This window comes from Papilio machaon, chromosome 10 (assembly GCF_912999745.1).
Source record: "Papilio machaon chromosome 10, ilPapMach1.1, whole genome shotgun sequence".
In the NCBI taxonomy this organism is placed as follows: Eukaryota; Metazoa; Arthropoda; class Insecta; order Lepidoptera; family Papilionidae; genus Papilio; species Papilio machaon.
Window position 1 is genome coordinate 4,772,354 of NC_059995.1, and position 27,924 is coordinate 4,800,277.

General features: G+C 34.4%; 3 protein-coding genes across 3 annotated transcripts; 1 reads left to right on the plus strand and 2 right to left on the minus strand.

The window, feature by feature from the left end:
* Positions 1-1,567: 1,567 nt before the first annotated feature.
* On the minus strand, positions 1,568-2,467 carry LOC106718222 (NADH dehydrogenase [ubiquinone] 1 beta subcomplex subunit 10). Its single transcript, XM_014512253.2, has 4 exons — positions 2,286-2,467; positions 2,076-2,211; positions 1,837-1,976; positions 1,568-1,737 (listed from the first exon to the last, which is right to left on the minus strand). Exons 1-4 carry the CDS (start codon positions 2,380-2,382, stop codon positions 1,631-1,633), a joined length of 480 nt encoding a protein of 159 aa, XP_014367739.1. The 5' UTR covers positions 2,383-2,467; the 3' UTR covers positions 1,568-1,630.
* Positions 2,468-2,696: 229 nt separating this feature from the next.
* On the plus strand, positions 2,697-10,211 carry LOC106718223 (ubiquitin carboxyl-terminal hydrolase 43). The gene is made up of 14 exons (XM_045679564.1): positions 2,697-3,136; positions 3,216-3,407; positions 3,742-3,876; positions 4,315-4,449; positions 5,142-5,245; positions 5,575-5,695; positions 6,234-6,381; positions 6,494-6,640; positions 7,665-7,840; positions 7,965-8,071; positions 8,183-8,311; positions 8,449-8,544; positions 8,636-9,663; positions 9,807-10,211. Exons 1-14 carry the CDS (start codon positions 2,804-2,806, stop codon positions 9,845-9,847), a joined length of 2,892 nt encoding a protein of 963 aa, XP_045535520.1. The 5' UTR covers positions 2,697-2,803; the 3' UTR covers positions 9,848-10,211.
* A 3,611-nt stretch (positions 10,212-13,822) lies between these two features.
* On the minus strand, positions 13,823-25,251 carry LOC106718186. The gene is made up of 5 exons (XM_045679792.1): positions 25,247-25,251; positions 24,378-24,525; positions 20,021-20,214; positions 18,772-18,995; positions 13,823-14,128 (listed from the first exon to the last, which is right to left on the minus strand). The coding sequence occupies exons 1-5, from the start codon at positions 25,249-25,251 to the stop codon at positions 13,851-13,853; spliced, it is 849 nt and encodes a 282-aa protein (XP_045535748.1). The 3' UTR covers positions 13,823-13,850.
* Between the last annotated feature and the right edge of the window lie 2,673 nt (positions 25,252-27,924).

The following is a 27,924-nucleotide window of genomic DNA, read 5'->3' on the forward strand; positions in this document are numbered from 1 at the left end:
CGGTATGTCTCACATTTGTTTTAGAAAGACTTCCGACTGTATTTCATCATTCAATCGATATTATTAAAGACAAACAATTGTTTGTATTAAGTGGAAGTCGAAAGTTGTATGTCATATAGTTGAGTGCTTGTGTAGTGTAATTATTGTAGGGTAGCTGCTGTTTCCTTAGTTTTTAAATAGACATATTTTATTGAGAATAAAGAATAGTATTTTAGTGTATCTATTGGAATCAGGGATGTGCGCAATCTTAAAAGTAATAATCTAAATCATACATTTCATGTTCTCTTTAGAATAGTGTTTAATGTAGCCAGTTATTGTCCTAGTTAAATTGTGTCCCTTTTTGATGGAAAGTATCGGTCACAATTAATTTAGTCTGCAATAATAAATAAATAAAATATTGGCTATAAAATAATTGCGCAAATAATTACTATTAAATAATACCTTATTTTTTATATAATTGTATTTTTTGTAAATAAATATACAATACATTGAATATTATCAAACATCAAATGATTATTACACCTGTGATATAATAAGTACCAAGAACGCCACAAATTTTTCCATTATATCGCCAATTTATGTAAATATACATAAAATGTATAATTTGGTACATTAATTAGAGTACAATAAAAAACTAAAATCCATTTATGAATTAATTGAATGTTTTATAAGAATCAGATGCTTACGAAATGTGTTTTTGCTGAATTCAACATGGATTTACGATATTTTTATGTAAGATCAAGTTTGTTGTTTAATGTAAGCCGGCTCTTGCATATTCATTGAGTTTAAGTGTTTTGATTGATTGGCCACACTAATGTGAGATCCAAACACTGCCGACTCAGCATTATTTGGTGATTTATTTACCACTGCATCTTAAAGACTGTTCCATATATGTGTCGAAGGAAATGTTCCTTAGAGATGATAAAGGTTAGATTGTTTTAAACAGTGGGGAATAAATCATTATAATTAATTAAAAACATAAATGCAACTACACTTTGTGTCCACCTTCTGTCCAATCTATTGAGAATATTGCTTTGTCTTAAGAAATACAATTATATCTTGTCCTATTTATTACTTATTTTATCTTTGATATGTAATAAACAATGACAAAAAACTAAGTCTAGTGTTGCCATCTAAAATGTTTTAATGTGGCATTAATCTTTAATAATAATTCCAAAAATATCTGATTGAATTTCTTAAGACTTGTAGGAGGTATATTTTTATGTATTTTAAGTATTGTTTTTTACTTTTGTGACCAATAAAAGTTTTAAATTTTTAATATTAAGATAGTTGTAAGTAATTCCAAGAGAAGTAAACGAGAGACTTGTGCGTGTTTTATCCATCTTAGTATTTCTGTGATTGTTAATTTCTTGTTGTAGTTCCAACTCACAAATCAATGTACATCCAAAAGTAGAATTTTGTCAAAATGCATGAATATAAATGTAGTGTTGGAAATAAATGTTATTTTTGAATGAAGTGTTTCATTTCATACGTAAAAATATTTAATAGTGAACTTTTAAATGCTATCAATGACTTTTATGAAAGAAAATAAACAATATTAGATGCTAGAATTTATATTATTATCATCTACATAGTGCTTCAGGTGTATACTTTGTAGCTTCACAAAATTTTATTTAGTTTGTTCAGAGAGAGGACCATTGCGTCTCTCCCAAACCATGCGATGCTTTTGTTTCATTAAAGCTTTTCTGGCATCAGCATAAGCACCCAGGTCGCCATCTGTAAATAACATTTTTTTTTATTAATTAAATATAGTGACAATAATCCCTGACTAATATGTAAATGACAAAAAGAAATTTATGAAAAATGTAAACTCACATTTAATGAACCATGCTTCCTCAGCATTCTTATATCTTTCCCAGAATGGTTTGCAAATAGTAAGGTGGTCTGGTTGTTCATACATCATACAATCTTCATAGCGCATTCTAAGAATACTGAGGATTTCTGAATCAACAGCTCTGAAAGATTAATTTTTCTTATTTAAAAATTTGCTTTTAATTGCATCTAAATACTTATCTGTTGAAAGTTAATTTTTAAGCACCAAAACATAATATAACCTGTCACGTTTGAACTGCGCGTTGGCTTCAAAGTCACAAACTGGGTCGTCTTCGTAACATTGATCAATTGTAGGCACACGCCTAAACTGACGATGGTACCAAGGATATTTTTTCTGATTTGGTTCGACAACCTTTTCTGTAATATAATTATAACTTTAAAACATAATAATATGACTTACATAACACAAAAACAAAAATATTTCAACGAACCTCTAAACCACGTAACTGGGGTATCTACAGTGGCGTATAGGCTCCTGGCAAAAGCCCTAAACAAATTGTCATCTTGCGGAGGATCCCCTTGTACCATTCTGTATATTTATTGAAGATTTTCGAAAAGAATATTTTATAATGGTTGATGTAAAAATCAGAGCAAATTTGACGTTTTATTTGTCAATGACATTTGACAACCACACCACAGATTTAATTTTGCTAAGTTGAATAAAATTAAATATCTTAATAAAACCATGCACCTTCATGTAGATTACAATCAAGAAAGGGTAAAATTATTATCACATATTTTGACTGTCAGTAGTTTGAAGTAAAAATTGCAGAAGAGCCGCGTCTGTTTTTTGTAGTGCGATTCTCTTTGAACTCTGAACGTTTCTCTTCTGTCAGAGATAACAAACAAAATGGCGTGTCTGTCAGTTGTATATCAATATTTTCTAATTGGTTTTCAGTACAATGTTTGAAATACATTAGAACGAAATAAAATTCTTTGGTTTGTCATCATGTCAACCAATAACCTTTCATCAGTTTTGAAGTCCTGCTCTGAGGGTGAGTTGATAAACGAGGTTGCAGAGACTGGCATGACACCAAAACAGGTGGAAGGATCCCGACTAAAACGTACATTTACTTTACCTCGGAATCCTTTTGGTACCACAAAACCTAGTTCGAGTAGGAACAAAAGCAACGAAAGCGATAATAAATCCACAACAGGCACAATTATCGGAACAACTCAAAAAGATGAGGGTATCGTTGAAAGGAAGTTATTTAGAAGGCCATCATGGAAAATATTCTTGAATAAAATAGCTCAGCACATGAGTACTGTGAACGTATCAGGAGTAAGTGTAATTTGATCGTATATGTATATTGCGTGCCAAATAATATGTTGCGTCATTATATTTGTATTTAATTCTCAAGGTTAAAACAGTCCCAACGATAATAAGCAATGAACGAGTGCCGTGCAGCGGGGACCCGCCGTGGCCCCCGGGTGCGACTCCGGCCGCCACTGGAATCAAAAACCATGGGAACACTTGTTACATGAATGCAGTACTTCAGTGCCTTTCACATACTGATGTTATAGCTGAATACTTTGTACTAGATCATTACAAGGTAAATTATATTTTTCTTTGATATCAAGTTTATTCCAGATGGAAGAAGACAAAGATCTTTTCAAGTTATATAGGTTTAATAATGTTTTATTCAATAATTTCTAAAAAAGCACTGAAAGATCAGTGGTATTTTTAAAACCATCATCTCCCTGACCTTATCCCACTACATGGGGTTGACACACAAGGTTTTATAAGATTTGGCTTCATTTTTTAAGACTGGCCGCCAGCATGTCACTGATCCTACTTGGGAATATCTTCATAATCTGGACTCACTTCACACCAATAGATGGATTTTTAAATATATTGCATAACTTGTCAATCAATTATTTTCCTAGGTGGATTTACAGAAGAGAAATAAGATAAATTCAAAAAAATATGGAACTCGTGGTGAAGTTACGGAACAATTAGCTGCACTTCTGAAAGCGTTATGGTCATGTCGATATACTCCTGATATGAGCATTGCATTCAAGGTAATACTTTTTAGTTATTATTAAAGTTTCAAAAGGTGGAGATTAATAATTTCTTTTCTTTAATACCAACTCTTCCACAGTATTTTTGTTATGTCATTAACTTTCAGCTGCAAAAATAATCTTTTGCACACATTGATATTATATAAAGATAAGAATTTTCACTAGACTTTACATAACATACTGACTGTCATGGTTAGAATATACTGTACGTTTTTCACATTTTAAATGTAATATACAATATAATGTTATATACAAAATTTTGCGTTGAATTCATACCATGACTTGGCCTTAAAACCTGTACAAAACAAATTTCTGTCTTTGTTATGATGAAAATGTTAGAGTTGGCTATGTTTATGTGCTTCAGCACTGAGCTCATACTGATTAATTGATATACTATGTTTTCATTATATTATTAAGAAGTGATAACCTTGTTATCAGGGTGCAGTTGAGAGGCACGGCTCTCAATACCGCGGCAACAGTCAGCATGATGCACAGGAGTTTCTCTTTTGGCTGCTTGATAAAGTGCATGAAGATTTGAACACGGCCACTAAGAAAAAGTATAAAACTATCAAGGTTTGAATGTTTACATACCAATCAAATAAAAATGCCATATGATTAGGTAGACATGTTTGTTGTATTTGCCATATTTTTATCTTTTATTACATCTCACTGTGGGATACTGCTAAAACATCCATATGTTGCCATCTCAGATTTTTTACAGAGATTGAAGGAGATGATAAAAAAACTTCCTAATTACACATTTTTATTATAGGATTTAAATAATGGTTATTGTTTTTTTTAATAATAGATTTACATAATTATTAGAATATAATTTTTAATCACGACAAGAAGCCACTGCAAGTTTGAAATTTGCATCTTATTAGATTATATCACTTGGAAGCCATACACATAATTTGTACATTTCTGTACAATCCACCAATATCTAGATAAAACTGTAAACTTGTTAAAATATAATTATTATAAAACTTTGGTTTAAAAGAAAATACATTAAAAAAATCATTCAATTATAAAATAAGTAATTGATGGAGCACTTTTTGTAGCATATTAATTTGTATTTTTAAATGTAGATAACTCACATTTATTTAATATCCTTTAAAGATCTTTTACAAAGTTTGTTTTAAAAATTAATCAAAAATACTAATTGACAAGTTAGTTGAAATTCAAATGTTCACATCCTGATTTGACCTAAAATATTCTTAAGAACTATAAATTAATATAAATTAAAAACACGTACAAATTTTTAGAATACAGGTGGCAAGTCAGACGAGGTGGTGGCGGCTGAGACTTTGGCAAACCACGCTAGAAGGAACAGTTCCTTTGTACAGGCAGTTTTTCAAGCTCAGTACAGGTAAGTGGAGCAAATAACACATACAGTGCCACTATGACTTTGTAATTTTAAAGTGAAAAGTTACTGACATTGAATGTGTTAAGTTTATTTTAGGTTCAATTGTATGAGTACAGTCAAAGATGAATGAATTAAAAGTTCTGTACTTCATAAGATTATCTGTTTTTACTATTTCTAAATTGTGCTTTATGCCAATACTGAGTTACTATTTATTCATTGAAGGCGTCTTAAATAAGATTTGTTGTTATTGCTTTAACAAATTATTATCTATTTTTTTAAAAGATTTTAAATGCGGCAGTATACGATACTTGAATATTTTAATGTTTGTTAAGGTCTGCGCTGACGTGTGCGAAATGCGAGCGGACTTCGTGCACTTTCGATCCGTTCCACTGCGTAAGCGTGCAGCTTCCTACACGTCTCAACACAGTGCAGCCCTCACCACTGCCCGTCAATGTACGTCATATTTTACTTTACAGCACGCTACATATGAGTCGTATACTACTTTAGAATAACCGATACGTCCCTGGAATTACTACGATTTAACTTCCCAATCTCCAACTATATCTATCAGTTTATATATATATGTTACTAGCCTTAACCCGCGACTCCGTCCGCGCGGAATAAAAAATAGAAAACGGGGTAAAAATTATCCTATGACCGTTTCCTGGTTCTAAGCTACCTGCCCACCAATTTTCAGTCAAATCGATTCAGCCGTTCTTGAGTTATAAATAGTGTAACTAACACGACTTTCTTTTATATATATAGATATCGAAATAAAAAATCATATTTTGTGTAAGTGATATGTTTGCTACATACATCTTGATGGGTCTTTCAGCTGGAAGGTGGCTGATGTGTTCGGTCATATATAGGCTACTTTTTTAAAAATATTTCCCTGACGAATTTGCGGGCGACTGTTAGTCATGAGTGGCGCTGAGTCAACATCATACACTTGCCTTTGAGTGCATCAGTAATACGTTATGTCGTCCGTTAGGTGGTGTACGTGAACCAACAGCCGCGGCAGGTGCGCATCGGCGTGGAGCTCGCACCAACCGCGACTATGGACGAGCTGCGCACAGCATTGCACAATGACACCGGCATTGATACCGACCATATCATACTCAGCGAGATTAATGAATCAGGTATTATGGTATTCAAATGTCTCCACAGCTCGGAACAAATCACTGTGCAGAACAACTTTAGGTGAGACCGATTAAAAGATGTATAATATTAAATAAGGTATTGTAACCTCAGGGTGGTGCAACGCGCGCGCTGGCTGGGAAGTGGCGGGTATTGACTACGGCGCGCTGTACTGTCTGGAGGCTCCCCCGCTGCTGCAGACGCCCACCACTCCCTACCTACTCATACTGTGGGTCAACCTTCTTGATGGGGAACGATTTGGTATGTACTATTTTTATGTATATAAGTATAAATAAATAAAGGTATTTACTGTACGGTGACTTCATCACTTCTTCACATCGAATTATATCGTTTGTCTAGTTTTGCGGCTGTCATGTGAAACTTATATTTATTTATATTTATATACTTCGGTATTCTTAGTGTATTTTAATCTTACTTATATTATAAATGCAAAAGTTTAGATGGATGGATGGATTTTTGTTTGTAGGTATCTCCGGAACGGCAGAACGGATCTTGATATAATTTAGCACAGATGTAGAACATAGTCTCAGAGAACACATAGGCTACTTGTTAAGTTTTTTTTAAATTTCGCGCGCACGGAGTCGCGGGCGACAGCTAGTATAAATAATATGATAAATAGTAGTAAAGTAGTTTTAAATAGCAACAAAATGCCCTTGATAATGTGTATTGGAACAATGAGGTCAATGGCTGATAAAGCAAACCAAGGTCGCGCTGTGTCCTTGTACTTTGTCGTCTGTTACATACAAATGTTATTGTAAAAACACGTTTAATATGGTAATTTGTTTTAATTAATATAATTTGAATGCTTATTTGCCATTCGATATTTTTATATGTGTAATATTAGTTTATTAAACCTTGAAATAATCAAGTATGCGATACAATGACTTATAAAGCAGTACTTTATAGTTATTGATAACTCAACTAAAATTGATGACCTGCAGATCAGCTCACGTGTAAAGCAAATTATTGAACCGGTTCGCATCGCAGCTAGATTTGTACCTGCATAAAGTACCTGTACTTGCATAAAGTTATGATTTGAGTTTCAAGATACGAGCTGCGAATCACCGGGTAGTATGAGATGTAAATCAGTCATGGAAGGCATGATTGGTCGCTCTGTGACTTGCGGCTCGACGGCTCGCACAGATATAGAACACCGCGTTGAGTCGCAGCTCAATGATTCAAGCCTATGTTCCTTGTACTTTTGCCATATCAGAGCTGAGTTACACACGTTTAGTAGTTTAAGATAGGTGTCTTTGTTTTACAGGGTCACCGTACGCAATGCAGGTGGGACGCGAGATTTCCTACGAGGATCTACAGAAGTTGCTGCTGAAGGAAATGTGCCAGGTGGTGGCGGAGCGCGTACTGGAGCGCGCGCAGGGAGCTGACATCTTCCGTGCGAGACTCGCCGACACTCAGCCACACGCCTATCTACAGCCAGAGGTACGACTGAACTATGAAGACCGACTGTCGCACTTAGAATTCTTTCATAGTAGCCAAGAAAATCTTTGAGTGGGGCAATTGAACGTTTTTGGCTTTAAAAAAGACTTGAATGACATTATTCCAGCTGCCGCATCCGCTGTTCGCACTGGAAGTAGAGCAGGCGTTGTGCGCGCACGACAAACACCCGTACTTACGTCTCGAGCTGCTCTGGGATCCCGCGCACAGAGATAGGTAACTAAACTGTACATGTGTAGCTGCTATATATATCCTTTTTATAGATCTTAAGCTTTGTTTCTTGACCAGTTCAATGCTTCTTAATAAGGTGTAATATGTTGTTTGTAGTATAATCCGTGAGCCCGGTGAGGCATGCGAGGTGCACGTGTCGGCGACGGGCGCAGGACCGCTCACGCTGCACGCCTGTCTCGCGCACTACACGCGCGCTGAACACCTCGCACAGGAGGACGCGTGGAGGTGACGCATACAGTACACACCTACACGTACACACACACACACACACGGACACGCACATACTGGCAGCATATGTACGTACATACTGTCAGTTAATACAAAAATGTAAAAAAATGTTCCAAATTTGTTATTGTTTTCAGATGTCCTCAATGCCAAAGATACATGCCAGTTGTGAAAACATTGGGTCTGTGGTCACTTCCAGATATCTTAGTCATTCATTTAAAGAGATTCAGACAGTGAGTATGAGTTTTGTTACTTCTAAAATATGCAGCGTGTTAATGAAAAAATTGAATATTATATATCGATATCGATACTTTTTTATTCCAGACAAGCAAAAGGTCGCACGAGTACGAAATTGACGACCATGGTGGAATTCCCATTGAACGATTTCGATATGACGCCACATCTAGTCAGAAGGAATTCCTCAAACGATTCTCCCGGCCACTCCAGATCGCCGCGTCGAAGACACTCCAAGGCCGCCGTCACCAACCCGCAGGACAACATCTACGACCTGTACGCCATCTGCTACCACCACGGTGACGACTTGGAGACTGGACACTACACGGCCGCATGCAAAAACCCCTACGACAACCGCTGGTATAAATTTGACGACTCCAGAGTGACGCCCGTCGACGACGACAACGCCTACGCCGAACTCGTCAACAACACCGTCTATATGCTCTTCTACAAACGCAAAAAACCAACGGTCGTTCATTCTTGTTCGACCAACGATAAAGGCCATTGGGCGCTTCTAATGCCTAAATACGTGAAACCGGCCGGCGAAGTCCTGAACGATTTAACTGAAGTCAAAGAAGAAATCGATAATGTTAAAAGTGAAGTCGAAACTAAAGACGATTCGGAGACGGAGGACATAAAACGGAGCCCGACCCTCTCCCGAAGCGTTCCGAGCTTACCCGATGACAGTCCGATCGAATTTATAACTCCCGAGAATGACGTCACTCCCGTCGTACACAACACGGCGACGATCATTCAATCCCCGACACTCCAGAGACCGTTGATCGTCGAAGTGAACGGAAGAACGAGTGAAGAGTTGAGCGATTACGAGAACGATTCTGTCGTTCACACGGAGCCGTACATTCACAAAGACGTGCATGTGAACCCGAAGATGACTCCGGTGGACGGGCGGCGGCCGCGCTCCGTCGACTATCCGCCGCGCACGGGGACTTCGCCCTCCAGCAGGGACAAGAGCTTCGAGGGCTCACCGCTCGTCGCCAGCATCAACGGCGTCGAGTACCATCCCACCACCGAGGACCTCATGCTGTCCATGTTCCAGGAATCCAAGTATATCGTACCGAGGCACGGGAACCACGTTGCGGGAGAATCTCATAGGGCAGGTGAGTCTCTTCAAAATATATAATTATAGTTTTTCTTTCATAAACGATGTTGGCAAGATGTTATGAGATTCGATAGTCTGCTAACATTTAAATTGATACCTAATAATATTTTTGCCATTCGTAATATTTTCATTGTATTTCAGGTGAAAAGTCTTCTGTTTGGAAAACTCGAATATCGACATGAGAGCGGGTGCGCTCGCGCTCGGTGTGCGCTCGCCTTAACTACTACGTTGTTCAAATAGCCTTAGATCTGAAGGTGTTGTTTAGTTGACAGTTAGCTCGCATCTACAAGCAGTGTGTATCGTATTTCTTACCATACTCGTAGTTACAATACATTCGGTATTCGATGTTTAACATTGGCGGTGATGGAAGCGAGGTATTGTAACATTCAAACTTTATGGCGGCTCATAGTTAGCTGCGGGGTGAGGGAGGAAACCGAGTGCAGACGTTTGCCACCTCGTATGGAAATTTCCAGCCGACATAAAGTTTGGATGGCACTGTATTTATGAGGAAAAAAGGGTAAAGGGTATACACCCTATATTTTTATTGTTTCGAATGTTTGTATATATTTTTTTATAAAAATTACAATACATTTACTACTATTTTTCTTTTTTGGATAGTATTGTTTGATATATTATGTGATTTTTTTTGTTATTTATTTGTTACTATTTAAAACATACTTAAGTTTTGTTATACTTTATTTTTTTAAATCTTATTTTTATATGTTGGCTATGATAAGTATATGAAATGGTAAGAACTTCAAAGTTGAAATTCCTAACTAATAAGTGAACTATATCGTTAATTGGCAATTTTTACGGCAGTTTTTTTTTTTGTTTAGTCGTAATAAGATTAGTATCGGCACTTGTGTAGTTATTTTGTAATGTCTACCCGTTACGTGTCGCCGCCAATGTTTACCTCTTAACTGTGAGTTTTCACTGACAAAACACTTGTGACAAAACATATTATCATCTCTCTCACTATGTTTGTTAAAACAAAGATAACTACCTATATGTCCTATATAAGTATTTCGGCAGTGGAAATTCACTGTAATATTTATTAGTAAGTGTAGTTAAGTGTAGACATAAGCCATGTCATTTCAGTATGTCAAAGAAAATATTTATTTGTTCCACAATGTCCAAGTAAATCTTGAATAAGCTACTTGGAATTTATTCGTCAAATATAGTCGTAATTGGTGTTTCACAATATTCAATTAAGGTGTGAAACGTAAACTATTTTGACAGGAAATAATCTTAGATCCAGTAGAAACAGACCTTTAATGTATTTTAAAATACAAAATTAAAACACGTCTGTCATTAAAAATTCGATTTTTTCATATTTGATAATAGAATTTGTTTGTCCTGTCTTTATATCACTTTTTTTATAAAATTAATTTATTATTAAACATGTCTCACTAAGAAGAATTGTTGAATTCTGTCTACCTTTTTTTTTCAGTTTCGAGCGTCTTACAAATTACATATAAAAGTGCACTAAAGTGTTGCGTAAATTTTAATTTCAAAATAATTTCCATACAATTATGTTTGTTTTTAATTTCAGTATATTAGTTAATATCAGTACATAGATGTGGTTTTGTTGTATAATGAATTTCTATGTGAAATATCACAAATACCACACATGTGCCTTGATTGTATAAAATATGTAGTTATTAGTAATACATAAAGTATCAAGAATTTTTAAAAGTGTACAGTACTACAGAAATATTGTGTATTTGTCTAACGGAATAGTTTCCGTATTGGTTGTGTAAATGTAATTAAACACTTATTTAAGGAAGGTTACAAACCAATGACTTACGATGTTGTGGGTTTCCACTGTTGATAAACTTGTACAAAAACGTGTTCTTTTTTATCTATGAGTATGATATGAGTACGTTAATGTGTGAGTGTTTCGGCAGTGGGAACAGACGGTTAGACTTGATGCGATAGTCGTGATGTCTCCAATGATGTTTATGAAAAATCGAAGGAAATATAATACAGATTAGAAATTATAATGTAATGCGGAATCAAAACTGGCAACATTTAATTTTTTAGTCTTTTTAAAAAAAATGCATTTTAAAATCTTTTGAATGCTGAATGACGATTTAAATAGAAATTAGATGTTGTTAGTTTTGTTATCAAAAACTATAACTTAGTTATGTAAATATATGCCTTTATATATTTTACAATATAATTTATTCAATTTTGTACCGAGAAGATATTGGATTGGGATAAATATTGTAAATATTGTATGCACATGGACTAACAGCACTCGATGTGATATTTGTAATGTGTGTGTGAGCTTTGTGAAATTATAAATTGACTTATATTTAGGAATTTTAAATTGTTCAACAAACTAGAAGTACAAGGAATATATTGACATCTCTCTTAAACTTCTTATAAAACAGAGACAATAATAATTTTTTTCGGCAGCGGAAACTCACGGTTATAAACATTTTTAACAGATTTAATGATCAGAATTAAATCATTTATCAGAATATCAAATTAATCGGATATTTTGTGTAAAATCAGATTATCTGATTGTGTTTTTAATTTTCACTGACAAAGCTCACATAAGATGAAAATGTTTACTTATAAAAGACACACTTAATTTATGCAAGGATAAAGTCACGGTTTTATTATGTTTTATTTGTATGATTTTATTGGCCCGTTTGAAACTGATCTAACAACCCTTTTCCACTAAATTGCTCGCTGTGTCCGACTGGAAATAGAATACTAGTGGAAAAAGGGTCTTAGATATGGCTCGGTGCTTATCTTATTGATGTGGCCTCTACCATCTTCGATCTCAAGAGCTAAAGAATTGTGGTAACTAATGTTTAACCACTATAAATGTAATTTAATTTTGTTTTATATAGTTTTAGTTTTATAATAGTATTTATTTATTACAAAAAATATATCTTAATATCAGGCCTTTTAGATACAGTTTTGGTATGAAGTGATGAAGTGATGGAGTGTGGGAGTGATGTATTTGAATTACATTGCGCTTCCAATTTCTTATACATATTTACATTATATACTTATAGGATTAAATGACTGGCTCTCGATAATTTATTAACTTGTTAATCAGAAATAAGCGGCCTAATGTGCAGCAGAAATATGTAACATGTGTTGTTTGATTTCATTTCATCAACAATTTTAATTAATTTATTGTCATAATTTTTCATACAATTATGTGAGTGGAATTTTAAATCAATATTATTTTATTACGTAATATATGAGTGCTTTAATTCTCAAATCGACTACATTTTTTTATGGATTAATTTAAGAAAAGATAGAAATTATCTTCTTAAAGTTGTTTACAAATTTTCTATATAATATTAAGTTGCACCCTTATCATAATGAATTAAAAAAAATTATATTATTACCACAGTAAAAAGGGTGTTTATATTTGGTAATTAGATCATTCGTATCTTGTGAACGTTATTGAAAGTTATGTGCGTTTACTTTATTGCGTAATACCTTGTTATATGTAAGGTAAGATGTACGCAGTTATTCTAGATTATTTGCTTTATATTGTTTTGAAATAGTTCCATAGTTTACTTAAAATTCTCGTTCTTTCTGCGAATATCCTTAGCTATTACGTTCGTTGTTTTAATTTAAAAGAATGTTTATTTTAACTGCAACACGTTATGTTAAATAAATAAGTGTTATGTGCACCATCATTTTGTTTTGTTTTAACCCTTCTCTTTTCGACTGATGAAATACTAGTACTAAAATATTTTCATCTCTCTTCTCCTCGTTGAAAAAAAAACAAACAAAAAGATTTATTTCTAAAAATATTCCTTGTATTTAAAATAATACTTTTTTGTATTTTCAAATATCTTGGCGGCCCAAAGTGATCGGCGCGCTGCGCAGTGCCCTCCCCCCGCATATCGCTATGCCCCCCCCACACCAAAAATTGTGTTCTGCTCAGTGATACGAGCGAAGTTAAGAGCCGCCAAGGTATCTGAAAACATTTATGCGAATTGCATTGTAAATCTTTATATAGAAAAAAGTAAAAATGTGAATTAGGTTCGGATCGGAAACATTAATAATTTTTTCTATTAATTTATGAGCAGGTAATTTAACAAGCTGGGTTGTTACCGTGGGAGTTCGCTACAAATTAATATCGAGTAATATAATTGTTACAAATGTTACATCCTGTATGTTAAGTTTACATAACATGTTATGAAGAAATCAAACCTGACCAATAAATGTTAATTTATGATAGGTTGCTTTTGTTTCTAACACTGTTTCTGCGTAATTGGTATCCAATACGAGAAGTGAGTGTTTAAGAGGGTCACTTGTAACAGAGGTAGGAACCATTTGGGGGCCCGCTGAATGTATGTTCATGAGGTTGGAGTACGGCTTCTGAATGTCCCAGGAGAGAACATCTGCACATTCCGAATGGCGTAAGTATAAATGGTGAGCGTCGAAGCCGAGGAGAAACACTGCCTGGTCTTTCTCACCTATCACTGTAAAAAAAATGCATATATTCGAAGCACCAACAGATAGCCAATATATTAAAGATATGGACATTGGAACATTTGGTCAAGGGTTCGACTAGTTGGAATGGTTACAAGAAATAATTAAATTAAGTAATTTTCAAATAATCAGATAAAAAAGTTATGTAGTATATAAGTATATAAAAATAATCTTACTTCTTACTAATATTATAAATGCGAAAGTTTAGATGTATGGATGGGTGGATGGATGTTTGTTAAAAGGTATCACTAGAACCTTTCAATGAATCTCCATGAAAATTGACATGGTTGTAGAACAAATATGCACATGCTACTTACTAAGTTTTTTTCTTTAATTCCGTCTGGGCGGAGTCGAGGGCGACATCTATTGTTTATAAATTAATTTAAACTAGTCGTTCTCTACGAATATTTTATTGTTTACTTTAATTCTAATAAAATATGTAACTAATCAAAGAATGGATCAGTTTCCGGAAATTATAGTTTTGGAATTATTTAATCACACAGTTGTTCCGAAAGTTTTATTTCTGTACGGATATCAAGTTCGTCGTAATCATTTTTAAATTGTATGTTGAGACATAAATCATATTCGCAATTAATAACATACAAAACTAGAATAGATTGCATCAAAAACGATCCTAGTAAGCTTTTATGACTGTCAAGTTTTATTGCATAAACGCACCGCTTGAGACAAACGACATGCGTCCATTTATCACAAGCAACATTCGTTTACTGATATGTCGAAAGAAGAAGGAAAGGATTCAAATGACGTGACTAATCAAGAAGACGTAACACCGCACACTTACACACACACACACACACACACAACTCACGCCTGTAACCCAGGGGGGTAGCCAGAGATCTCGGACCTCCATTCGCCATGGCCAGACGAACTTCCGTTAGAACGTAACACCAATAGATAGAATTTTCACTGTATAGTCATTTAAGACGTCGGAACACTGACTTGGCCTCAAAGGCAATATATAGGGTTTTTCAACAAGAACTTTGTTTTTCAATTGGGGCCACACCAACAACATGACAGTTTTGACATTTAGTTTTTTGACCTATTCGTAGTAGATGCTTTGGCAATTGCTAAAATGCATTCAATTTCGCTCGAAAATCGCATTAAAATAATTAAAATCCACTATGAAAATGGTGCAATTTATTGCAAACCAAATTTCCCGAAATTCAGCTGTTAAATGGCCAGCCAGATCGTGTGATTTAACACCACTGGATTATTTTTTGTGGGGCTATGTTAAGGTCTATATCGAATCGATCGCGGCCTTAAAAGTCAAAATCCGTGAAGTGATCAAGATCCGAAATAGACCCGCCATTTTGCCAAAAAGTGATTAAAAACTTTGATGAAAGAATCGACATCTGTCAGCGTGGTCGTGGTGGACATTTGCCAGATATCATTTTTCATTCATAATTGCCAAACTTTTCTCTTCGTAATACAATAAACATTTGAATCATCTTCATCTAAACTCTTTGTTTTATTTTGTTTTAGAAAACATCGTTCTTTTTGAAAAACCCTATATATAGGCAATCTTCTTCTTCTTACAGTGCCATCTTCTTTCGAAGGTCGGCGATCATTACGGCAACTTGTACCCTTGACACCGCGGCTCTGAAGAGCGAACGGGTACTCTTTCCGAACCACTGGCGCAGGTTTTTAAGCCAGGATGTTCGTCTTCGACCTACACTTCGCTTTCCAGTGATCTTTCCTTGCACGATGAGCTGCAGCAGTCCGTATTTTGTGTTCCTCATTATGTGGCCTAGGTACTCCAGCTTTCTTTTCTTTATTGTAAATACCACTTCCGCCTTTTTCTTCATGCGCCCTAGCACGGTCACATTTTTAACTTTATCTCTCCAGGATACCCTTAACATTCTCCTGTATACCCACATTTCAAAGGCTTCTACTTTCTTGCACATTGATTCCGTGAGGGTCCACGCTTCAACGCCGTACAGGAGAATGGAGAAAATGTAGCACCGTACTAACCGCATCCGTAGCTCGATGTTCAGCTTTTTGTTGCACAGAAGGGTTCTGAGTCTGAAGAAAGCATTCCGGGCTTGCTCTATACGGCACCTTATTTCAAGACTGTGATCTCCCATATCATCAACCCAGCATCCCAAATAATTGTATTTGCTAACTTTTTCTAAGACCTGTCCACCACATATGAGCGTGAGGTTAGCAGGGGGTATTCTACAAATGGACATATACTTGGTTTTCTTGGCATTGACGTTGAGACCATATTTCAAACTAACAGACTGGACTCTATCTAGGATGATCTGCAATTCATCTAATGTTGGGGCGAGCAGAACAGTATCATCGGCATAACGGATATTATTAATAGTCTGCCCGTTCACTGTTATCCCTACATCTAGCTGATCTAATGCTTCCCTAAAGATCATCTCTGAGTATAAGTTAAACAGGATTGGTGACAGAATACATCCTTGACGCACTCCTCGTAAGATTTCTGCTTCATCTGTAAGTTTACCCTCCACCCGTACATTCGCCTTTTGGTTCCAATATAATTGTTTGATAAATCGTACGTCCTTGGAGTCGAGACCGATGTTTTGTAGAATGTCAATCAATTTAGCATGCTGTACTCTATCGAATGCTTTCTCATAATCTATAAAGCACACAAACACATCGTGATTCATGTCCCAGCATCTCTGTATTAGTATTTGGTATCCGAAAAGTGCATCTCTCGTTCCCAATCCTTTGATGAAACCGAACTGTGATTTTGATATCTGGTCTTCACATTTGTTATATATCCTTTTGTGAATGACTTTTAGGAATATTTTTAGGACATGACTCATTAAGGAAATAGTTCTGTATTCTTTGCACTTCTTCGCAGAAGCAAGTTTGGGCAAGGTGACAAAGGTTGATTTTAGCCAGTCCGATGGTATGACGCCCGAGTCATATATGGCATTAAACAGCTTTACCAATATTCCTAGGTTATCGTATTCTAGAACTTTGATGAGTTCTACTGGTAGTTCATCACCACCTACGGATTTGCTCGCCTTGGACATTTTAATTGCATATGCAATCTCACTTTTGTCGATGGATGGTCCGGTTAAATCGGCTTCTAGAGACATTGTATCCAGACTAGGTCTTTCGTCATAGAAAAGAGTTTTTACATATTTTTGCCAAATGTCAAGCTTATCTTCTAGTGTTTTAGCCACATTACCCTGGTCATCCATCAGAATGTTACAATTAGTGTTGTGTGACGTGTTACTCGTATTATTTATAAATTCTCTAATTTTTTTGTGCATACTGAAAGAGTCATGCCTTGTCTCAAACTCTTCTATCGCAACACATTGGTCAACCATCCATTTCTCTTTAGCTTCAACCACTTTTCTTTGAATTATCTTGTGTATGGTTTTATATTGTTGGTCGTCGACTCCTTTGTATCTTCTGCGCTGTCCCATAAGGTCTAAAATTTCTGTAGTAATCCAGCGTTTTTTGGCTTTAGTCTCTAGTGGTTGTAGAATTCTTTTACCAATACCAACAAGATTCTCCTTTATTCTTGTCCAAGTCTCCTCAATTTCTACATTTGGACCAATTTCTGTGCTTAGACGTTTAACTGCGATGTTTAATTCCGTGGTTGTTTTGGTACGTATTGTTGGATCTCTTAATCTAGTTACATCCACTTGTTGTCTTCTAGTTTTAGGCTTTAATCTCTTCATATTACAGCGAAGGGATGCAACCACTGGGTTGTGATCTGATCCGATATCCGCACCAGGGTAGGTTTTGACTGATGTAAGTGAGTTGCGATATCTTTTGTTTATAAGTATATAGTCTATTTGATTACGCACGATTTTGTTCGGCGAATGCAGTGGGGATGTCCATGTATACAGTCTTCTTGGGTGTTGCTTAAATTGGGTGTTCGAAATAACAAGCCCGTGTTCTTCACAGAATTGCAACAGACGATCGCCACGTTCATTTCTAATTCCCAGTCCATAGAGTCCTACAATGTCTGAGACCTTGCCCTGTCCGATTTTAGCATTAAAATCGCCTTGGACGAGGATAACGTTTTGTGAGTTCAGCTGTTTTAAAGCGTATTCTAGTTGTTCGTAGAAAAGTTCATTATCCTCGTCAGAAGCTTCGGTAGTAGGTGCATATACTTGAACAATCTGAATGTTCCTGGGCTTGGCCGATAATTCCATAACTAAAACTCTATCCGATATTGGCAAGAAACTATTAACTTGACGTTGCAATTGCCTGTTGATAATAATGGCCACTCCGTTATAGTGATTTTTATCATTGTTACCACTATAATAAATTACTGAGTCCTCACGTACTACTACACCTGATCCTTTGTGCCTAGACTCACTCACTCCTAAGATATCGATCTTGAGTCTAAGCATTTCCTGTTCGATATTCACCACTTTATACTCGCGGTACATACTTTTGACGTTCCAAGTAGCTATCGTCATGGCTGACCCGGGGATTCTTAGCACCCTCTGACCATTGAAGGTCTGCCGGGGACTGAGGGCCATTGTATTATTGTTCTCAGCCATAATGATCTTCCTGGGGCAATATATATATATATATAGGATGTATATGTATCAAAAGTCGTTTTTGGTTGATAATATAAAATTTTTCATTAAGGTTCTGAATTCATGGATCTTACCAGTCAAGGGTGAATTGCAGATTTTTCTCTTTAACGCTGCTGTATCCAATTCCAGTAGACCCCTATGATGTATTCTGATGAGTATCAAAGAGTTGTGTAGAGGACCTCTCTTTACCAGAGCCAGCTGTATGCCGATTGCAGGAGCGCAGGCGAGCACTGACCAGCCATCGTTGCTTGACACTTCATGGACGATGATCGCACCACGCGATGCATCTGAAATGTAACTAAAGAAACACAATAGATATTGACTGTACGGACGGTTTTTAAGTACCTACCGAAATACATTATAGTTAATCGTAAAATATTTCTACGGCATCGGGTATAAGAAATACTTACAAAATTTATCTTATTGAAACACTTATGTTCTTTAAATGAGTACCTAAGCAGTCCCTTAGTATAGATTTCCGAAGTAAATTTACAGTAAGCGTACCCTTAGTGTACTTTACCCAGTTTGTGGCAATAACAAATAATTTCGAAATACTGGTTAATTAGATATCAGCAATCGTTTTATTGATTCCAACGTATTATGTGTTAGTAATACAAATAATAAACGGTAGGTTACATGTCTCCGTTTGTAAGGATACAAAAAATACGATAGATCGATTTCGTAATCGTATTAGACGATTTCTAATATAATATAAGAGATAGTTAACTTATTTAAATTCTCTCAACGCGCTGCATGAGAAACTTTTTTTGAGACAAGTTTACTTTATACACATGTTTATGTACAAGATGTTACGTGTATAGGATACAAGAGTTAAATGATTAAAAATAGCTTTTTTATACCGTTGGTTTCTGAGATCAAAATCCCGGTTTAAAACATATTGTTATCTCTGTTTTGACGAAGATAATGACAGGGATGGCGATATGTTTTATAAATATATTTTGATCTCAGAATCCCACTGTTACCTAACATTTAGTGTATGCAAGAATCCAAAAAAATTATAGACATTGATTTGAGTTCACTAGGATTATACATAAAGACATAAACAAATACATAAGGTAAATAATTTACCTAATATGTATATTGTAAATAACTAGTCAAGAAAAGTGATTAAACGATGGTGTCTAAAATTTATATATTCTGAGATTTGAGATCTACGGAACAAGCAATGTTACAAACTTCTGCACACTTATTAAGCTACGATTGTTATTGTATCTAATTAAATTACGTTAATTCATATGTAGACGTAACATATATACTACATTTAATATGATAAATATATATAATATACAATATTATACTTACACGAATGTACCAGTAACAGAGTATTCGACGACAATGTTCTGCAGTTGCGACATGGGCTCTACTGTCGAGACCAACTTGATCGTCTTCGTCACCTTCTTTAGGACGACGTTGATGACCACGACTTTAGGAGGGCAAGTACATCTTGGATTGTCTATGGTGTCAACGATGCCGCTGTCAAGGACCCATAGGTTGCCCTTGTAAAGATGTTTTAAAATATGAACTTGTTATTAAGTATATTGGATAAGTATCATGCGTATAGCGTCGGTTAAAACTGATCATCAATTTCACACTTATTTACACATTGATTATTTTTAGTGTTTGTGCAGCCGAATTCTCGTTACCGTGAGTTTTCAGTCTAAGAAAAATGTGTAAATAAACGTTTTGTTTTCAAATAGAATGAAAGCGAGGAAAATATATTTTATAAATGAGGATACGTGTATTTGCATGTAATAATTTATAAACAAGATCTCGTCTACGCAACTGTCGCACGAGCGGAAACCTATGACGTAAGACATTTGTGCCTATTTGTCACATATGTCATGGTTAAGTAATCATTATAAACCGTCATACATTTTTTAATTCCGCACACTTAAAACTATAAAATATACAAGACTAAACATTTATTAAAAAAATAGGATAATATTATAATAGATAAAACGTCCTTAAGATCAATAAAGCCTTTCGTACACTAGGCAAGTTAAATCGTCGAAACTATTATTGCATGGTTGCGACTCGAGAATCGCGTTACGCGCCCTCGTACACACAGCGTTGAAATGTTGTGAAGTGATAATAATCATTACCTTTTTTAACAAAAAACTATGTGGGACGCTTTTTTAAAAATAACGTACAATTAATAATAACTATTAATTTCCCAAATCCTTTTTGTACGAACGTGTTAGATATTAAAAATTAGTAATAGTTTCCTTTATATCGCAATGACAGGATATCTCTTGCCGCTTAATGAATTGAATTATACGAAAAATCAATCAAAAACTTAATGTTGTAATAGTTTTAAGAATAATTAAGTAAGACATACTGTATTTATAACTCAATAAAAGAATAAAATCGTGAATGCTAAGATCTGAAACACAAGGTGCAATTTGAAAGCACGATTTCGTAAGTCCGGCCCAAAGCCTAGATAGACTAAAGATAATTTAGTCTATCACTCTTTGATTAATTTTAGCTGTTTTATTTTTGTGCGGTAAATTTTAATAATATATTTTTTTTTATTGTTACTAGCATTGGGGTTATGTAAAATACATTTGAGCTCCGCGAGCAGGATTTGACTACAAGTGATATTTTTTATATTTATAATGTTAAAGAAGAAAAGGAGATGGACTCTCACTCACAAGACGAAACATAAGTACTTCGAATTTATAAAAATCCGCGAGGTCGTGTCTGATCAAAGGGACAATTGCAAGCAAGAAGTTTTGCTTTTCAAAAACGATATTAATATGGTATTTGAAATTCATTCCATAATTACTATACCCAAAATTAGTTTATAAGACCCAATTAAATAAAATACTCAACGAGTGAGAGATTGACAGTATTCGCTACTACCTGGTATTCGGTTAAAACAATAGTCGGTAAAAATCGCACGCGCGTATTTTATTTGAGGTCGCCGAGTGCATACAAACTGGTCATGTGCACCTTTCTTTCAATTATCATGTACTTAACGTTCAATGACAATTTTCGCAGAATAAAACGCAATATTTACTACCTTATTAATTTTGTGTAGCAAAATTTAAGTAATTTTAATAAAACCAATAATGGAGTTACTAATTTAATGAATTTTTTTAATATTTATAATTATGACTGTTGTAATATTACTAGTTTAAGCAGATAAGAAAAACAATTATTTCTCGTTAGTTATGTGTTAAACTCTGTCTAACGAATTCATTTCTAAGTTTAATTTACGTAATTACACATTAAGTTTTAAAATATGTGGGCAACCATCTCTGATACGAATCAGAATTTTTGTTCTTCATTTTTTATTTAATCTCAAGGTATTTTTAGAATCATGCTAAAAATAATTTGCATAACGTTGTAATTGAATTAATCTGTGTCAGTATGTTGCGCAAAAGTTTATTTTTATATTGTAACTGCTACACATTAGGCATTTTGTTACGCAACAAGTTCAACTTGACTTTTGTCGCAATATCTACTTGCACTTATCTTTTAGCGTGCATAAAATGTTACTAAATATTAAGCTTATCTCCGCTTAAATTGTTTCTCTGTATATTTAGGGTTTAAATAAAAATAATACCAATAAAACTAATAATGATTATGCAATTATTTTGGTAACCCAATCAATTGGTCTTGGTAAACGTTTTGTTTTATCATGTAAATTTATAAATTTAGACCACAAATTCCTCGGACAAGAGTCTGAATTCGATCTTATTAAATTTTGTTAACATATTGTTGTTCAGTCTAATCGATATTAGTCAATGAAACTGCATATCTTTGTCTTCAATCCGATCAGATTCGTTATAATATTAATACGAGGGCAGGAAACGAGTACTAGACAGTGCAATGATGTCTTGACAGTAAGTTATGTATATACAATAGCGGTACTGTACTGTCTACTGCTCTTCTGTTCTTGCGTAAATTTATGCATATTCTTGATTTTGATGTAAATAATTATAGAAACTATGCAACTTAAAACTTAAATGGTTTAATCGACCTGCTGTTTATTTTAAGGAAACATAAAAACCTAATTTGGTTTGACTTACATGCTACATTAACAACCTCTCGCGATGCCAAAAATAGCCAAGTATGCAATGATTAAGTAACTGTTTATTTACAGAAAGGTTACTGGTGTAAAAAGATTACGAAATTAAATATCTCATTTTATACCTTATTGAAGTAGTTTTGGTGTTTTGACTAAAATAAATAAATGCTCAATTTCCTAGACAACATATACATAAATTAATAATAAATAAACAAAAACAATATCACATATGTCTTCTGACAGAAGACAAAATGTTTTCATACATGCATTTAGACAATGGAAACTCATGATTAGTTATATCAGTAAATGGGGCAATTGACGTTGAACTTATTGGTTGCCTAAGACGAAGGTTAGCCTTTGTTTGTAAAACTGGGCCTATTAAATTCGCATCGACTCGCCTCTAACCCACATTCAAGAATTTACATACTTTATATTGTGTTGTTATAGGACTACATGTAAGATGTAGTAAAGATTTATAATTCAAGCCGTGGCAAAATAAACAATAGTTATTCTATCATAGTCAAAATTAAGTAAGGGATAGTATAGTTAAAACCGGGCCATGTTTTGAATTCAACCATTTTTTTAATGTAAAAGGTTAATATTTACTTTAATAACTTTTATAAGTGACCAATAGTTTTGCTTTGGTTTGAATAGATTTAGAGCTTGACTGAAATAACACTTCGGAAAAGAAAATGATCATTCTAAGAGTTAAATGTAAGAGTTAAAGGCAATTGACTCACTTCCAATAAGGGCTGAATGTTAGTGATAAATGATACCCACTTAAAAGTGAGAATCTGAGAACTGGACAGTTTAATTACAATGTTGCCTATACATGTATTCTTCCCAATTTTTCAGTAAAAACTGCAAGTGTGTAGCTTGCTTAATAGCACGCAATATCGTCGACATGTTGATATCGACTCGTAGAATGCTAAACGTGCTTATAATTCCGTGTATACTTTCAGATTATGTCATTCAGACTGGATTATTTAAATCTAAATGTTATAAATTATAAGAGATCTTGATTGACATGTTAAATATAGATTATAAAAAATAATAACCTTCATGTTACTAGAATGCCTTTAATAATTACATTTAGAACTAGTATTATTTTTAATATTTGACCTGGATAGACTGAGTTAGTCATTTAGCACATATGTAATGTACCTTTCACCTGTAATGTTTGTAAATTAAATAATTTAAAAAGATTTGTTAGAGTTTCAAGATTCGGAATCGGTTACATGAATATTAATGATTTTTCGTATAATGTGTTAATGCAACAGTCCTTGCATTTAAAACAAACATCATAAGCTCACAAATTAAATAGTTCAATGAAAATATTTATGAATTTTCTAACAAGAAAACATTTGCTGTTTTATCTACATATTTCTTTTTATCCCAGCCTTTTATAAACATAATTGGATTTTTTCATATTAAACACATACAATACACTAATTTTAACATTAAAATTGGCAGGTATTTCAAACTGTTCAGGTATTTAAACTGTACTTTGACTGACATTTTCGTCGACTGTGAACAGTAGGAAATAAAATCAGGGTCATAATAACCATTAAAATGCCAACTTAAATTTCAAAGAAAAATCAGATTATGTTTCTATGCATATCTTACCAAATGGTCAAGATGGCAGTCGACTGAGTTCTGCAGCGCGTCGCAGTCGGCTAGCGCGTGGTCGGTGACACTGGGAAAGGCGTCAAGTTCTACCCCTTGACGCCCTTTGATCACCTGCCATACTGTTGCCAGCACACCTCGCTTCAGCCTGGAAAAAAAGAGAAGTTTGTATTATTATTTACCAGCGTATGGTGCCCATTGGGCCTATGACCCTTTGAGAACAGCAGTATATAACTGGAATCGAAAAGGCTATGTAATTATATATCGCTGAGGTCCTTGGGAGCTAACCAAATGAAATAATGTGGCGTAAATATTATGAAAGTTCTTTTATTTCCTTCTTTTACTTTTTTTATTTGTTCATAAAGCCCTTTATTCTCTTGAGTTATTAAAATCACCATTTAGGCAATTGTACGAGGTGACCTTGTAGTACCAATAAATTTAAACATTTAAACCTTGACTCCGACAAAAGAAACATTTGCAAACGTACAACTTGTACAGTCATAAGTGTCAAATGTATTATTTGTAACAGTAATAATTGCTTAAAAATAACAACGATTAGACGGTTTCTGTAACCGTGCTTTCAATATTATTATAAAATAATCTTAAAATATTACTGTATTTTTTCAAGGTGAAAAGCCGGTTGACCAGTAAGGATCAATTTCTAATTAACTTAATCATAATAATACAAGCAAGTTAATTTGACCGTTTTGCCGTAACAATATTCCAAAAACCTCTTATTAACTCAACTGAGAAGATACACATGTACCTTACCTTGGAGTGATAACAAAGATATTCTCGTTGAAAGAAACCGCCTTAATAGCAATCACATTATCTTTAATGTATTTACCGCCGTGGGCCCAGAAGTCTACCCCATGTTCACATTCACAGTGTAAGGGACCACCGCTCCACGCTACATTCTTAGGATGTCCTCTCACTTTACATACACAACATATAGTTAATAAGAAAAATATGTGATTTATATAATAAAACATTTTAAAAACACCACAAAATGTTCTTTACTGTTTTTCACTTGTAATTAATCGAATTGTCCGCATCGATATGAATCGTATTGTCAAAATTGCAAGTGATGACACATTTACTGAGAAATTTGAAGCTGACTGTTTACGTTTTCGACGATTTGCTAACCGTGAATTTTAACTGTCTCTGTTCTTCTTAGAGAAAATAAGGGTGATGGTACTTAATATAGTCGTGATACATCAGTTACGGCTTAGGGGCTTTTTAATAAAAGTGCTTAGATCAATCTTAAGGCCGGCAAAGCGTCTTCGGTGGTTTTTCGGTGTTCATAGGCTAGCAAAGTCTAGCCTCATTTTTTCGATCAACTAATATTAGGCGATTCACGGCTAGTTTGCCTTTTTCTCCTTTAAAAATGCTAGTGGAGGCTCACCACTTTCCTAATTGATTGCATTGACATTGCTTTTTCATTTCCTGTCTTAAAAAAAAAAATTGCTTAACTAAGCTACAAAAACTTTAACAAAGAATTTTGGGAATTAGGGGAAAAAATGAAATAGATTTTTGTCCAGGGGTTTTGTCAGCTGACACTGAAGGCAAAGTAGCAACAACAGCTGGTGTTACCAACTTTTAATTGTAAAATTTCCAATTTCAATTGCAAATAAAGTTTTTTTTTGGTTTTGATGACTTTGTTTTCTTTGCTTGAATTAATTACGTGAAGTTACATAACGAATACATATAAAGCTTAGGTGAAATGGTAACAAATCAATGAGATGATAATTCCGTTCCGGACTAGTTGGTGTGCAACGCGAGACTTCCTACCCGCTGGGCTCGGCTCTAGTTTCCTGCCAGTCTCACAGTATATAACACAATATAAAGCTAATCGATAAAAAGACACAATCGACTGTGCCCTGGGAACCACATTCGATTTGCTTTGTGGTATTTAGTTCGACACACAATTTAAGTAAACCCTATGCATGTCTACGTTCACATTGAAATACCCTTTTTTTTCAAATTTAGCGCCTTGCGTTTTTATTCATATTGAAATGTTCTATGCAACAAATTTCTTGGACAAGTTTTCTGGGCGTTTTCGACGTTATGGGAAATGGGTGTCAAGTAAATGAATAACTTAAACTGAATAAAAATTACTTAATTGTAAATAATACTTGTGTATTTCTAATGCTGAGTTGGTAGATTTTTTGGATGCATAAAAATGTTTACAATCGGCGCATATTGTCAAATTTAAAAGAAATTCGTAACTAAAGCAAAAATGTATTCCACATAGGTATTACAAAATCATCAACGAACTTTCACAACGATCACTACTAGACTTTTTTGTAAAAAGGTGTAAGATTATGGTTATTAATAAATGCTTAAAGACAAAATATTACATCGTTTTAATACAATTTATATAAAAAACTTACTTTAAACGAAAACCATAACGTTTTGTTGTCACAAAGTAGTTCTTTTATTGACAATTCAAGTCAATACTAAAACCGCAAATGTCTGTATCCATTACCGTAGCGGCCGCTTAATTGGTCTAAAAATAACTGCTATCAGATTCGGCAATAGGATCAACTAGGGTGACCATGTGTTGTTCCTTTTTTATTAAGTCCCGGCTTGTACTAAGAATTTTTATTTGGAAATTAATATAAATGCAGCCAACATCGAGCTGATAAAATTCTGCAAAAAAAGTAGTGTACACTAGGCCTAAAACATAAGACGAAGACAATAGAATGATAACCTTATATACAGAAATCTGACTAATAGCTATTTATAACAAAAACCCCAATAGCGTAATGGTCACTAGTATGGTTTATGAAATATACCATAGGTTCATTTGTTACGATTGTTGTGCACCGTTCTAGTAAAAGCTTAAGGTTCGTCAAGAATTTTTCATTACAGATGCACACGCAATGGTTACTTATATATCCGTATAAAATATCTTTAGTTTAAGTAACTACCTACTGAACATGATGATAATTGAAAAAGTAAGTAAACGAAAGTATCTTATAAAGTAGTATCCAACTAAACAAAAAAAGAATATGTAATGTATTTAAATCAAGAAAGCGAGCTAATAATATATCCTACAAGGTTATTTATAAACTTGTTTCAATTGAGTGTGTCGAAAATCTCTAAATAGAAATAAGTTTTCATGCATGTGTATGTTTAAGGTAAGGTCATTTATAAGCGTTTACCATCACCTTTGTCACCTCAGAAGTTAAAGAAATTAGCCTCTTACTCCCGCACACATAAGCTTTAATAACTTTGTATTAAAAGTCCGACCAAAATCAGACAAGCCGTTTCGAAGATTACTCTAAACAAACATGGATTTGCGCACACAGACAAATATATATATATATATTATGATATTACATACAGACACTCCCTTTTTCATTAACTAAATATATTGTAACGAGGTCGCTATTGGGTGTTTGTCGTGACCCTGGAACGTCAATATAGATAAGCATTTGTTAGAACGGTGCGTGCATGTGCATGGTGCAGGGTTGGTGCCACGCCTTTAGGATGGACCACTTTTACTTTCGAGCTGGTCTTGTGGAGAGGGGGCGGGTAAATT

Bases quoted from the DNA above. Each gene is read 5' to 3' on its own strand.
- LOC106718222 (XM_014512253.2), bottom strand. From the start codon at position 2,382: ATGGTACAAGGGGATCCTCCGCAAGATGACAATTTGTTTAGGGCTTTT. The intron at 2,212-2,285 runs GTTCGTTGAAAT...ATTATATTACAG, and splicing joins CCCAGTTACGTGGTTTAGAG to AAAAGGTTGTCGAACCAAAT. The intron at 1,977-2,075 runs GTTATATTATGT...TTAATCTTTCAG, and splicing joins GCGCAGTTCAAACGTGACAG to AGCTGTTGATTCAGAAATCC.
- LOC106718223 (XM_045679564.1), top strand. From the start codon at position 2,804: ATGTCAACCAATAACCTTTCATCAGTTTTGAAGTCCTGCTCTGAGGGT. The intron at 3,137-3,215 runs GTAAGTGTAATT...TTAATTCTCAAG, and splicing joins GTACTGTGAACGTATCAGGA to GTTAAAACAGTCCCAACGAT. The intron at 8,545-8,635 runs GTGAGTATGAGT...TTTTTATTCCAG, and splicing joins CATTTAAAGAGATTCAGACA to ACAAGCAAAAGGTCGCACGA.
- LOC106718186 (XM_045679792.1), bottom strand. The intron at 18,996-20,020 runs GTAAGTATAATA...GTGTTTCTTTAG, and splicing joins TCTGTTACTGGTACATTCGT to TTACATTTCAGATGCATCGC. The intron at 14,129-18,771 runs GTAAGATCCATG...TTTTTTTTACAG, and splicing joins CTGCAATTCACCCTTGACTG to TGATAGGTGAGAAAGACCAG.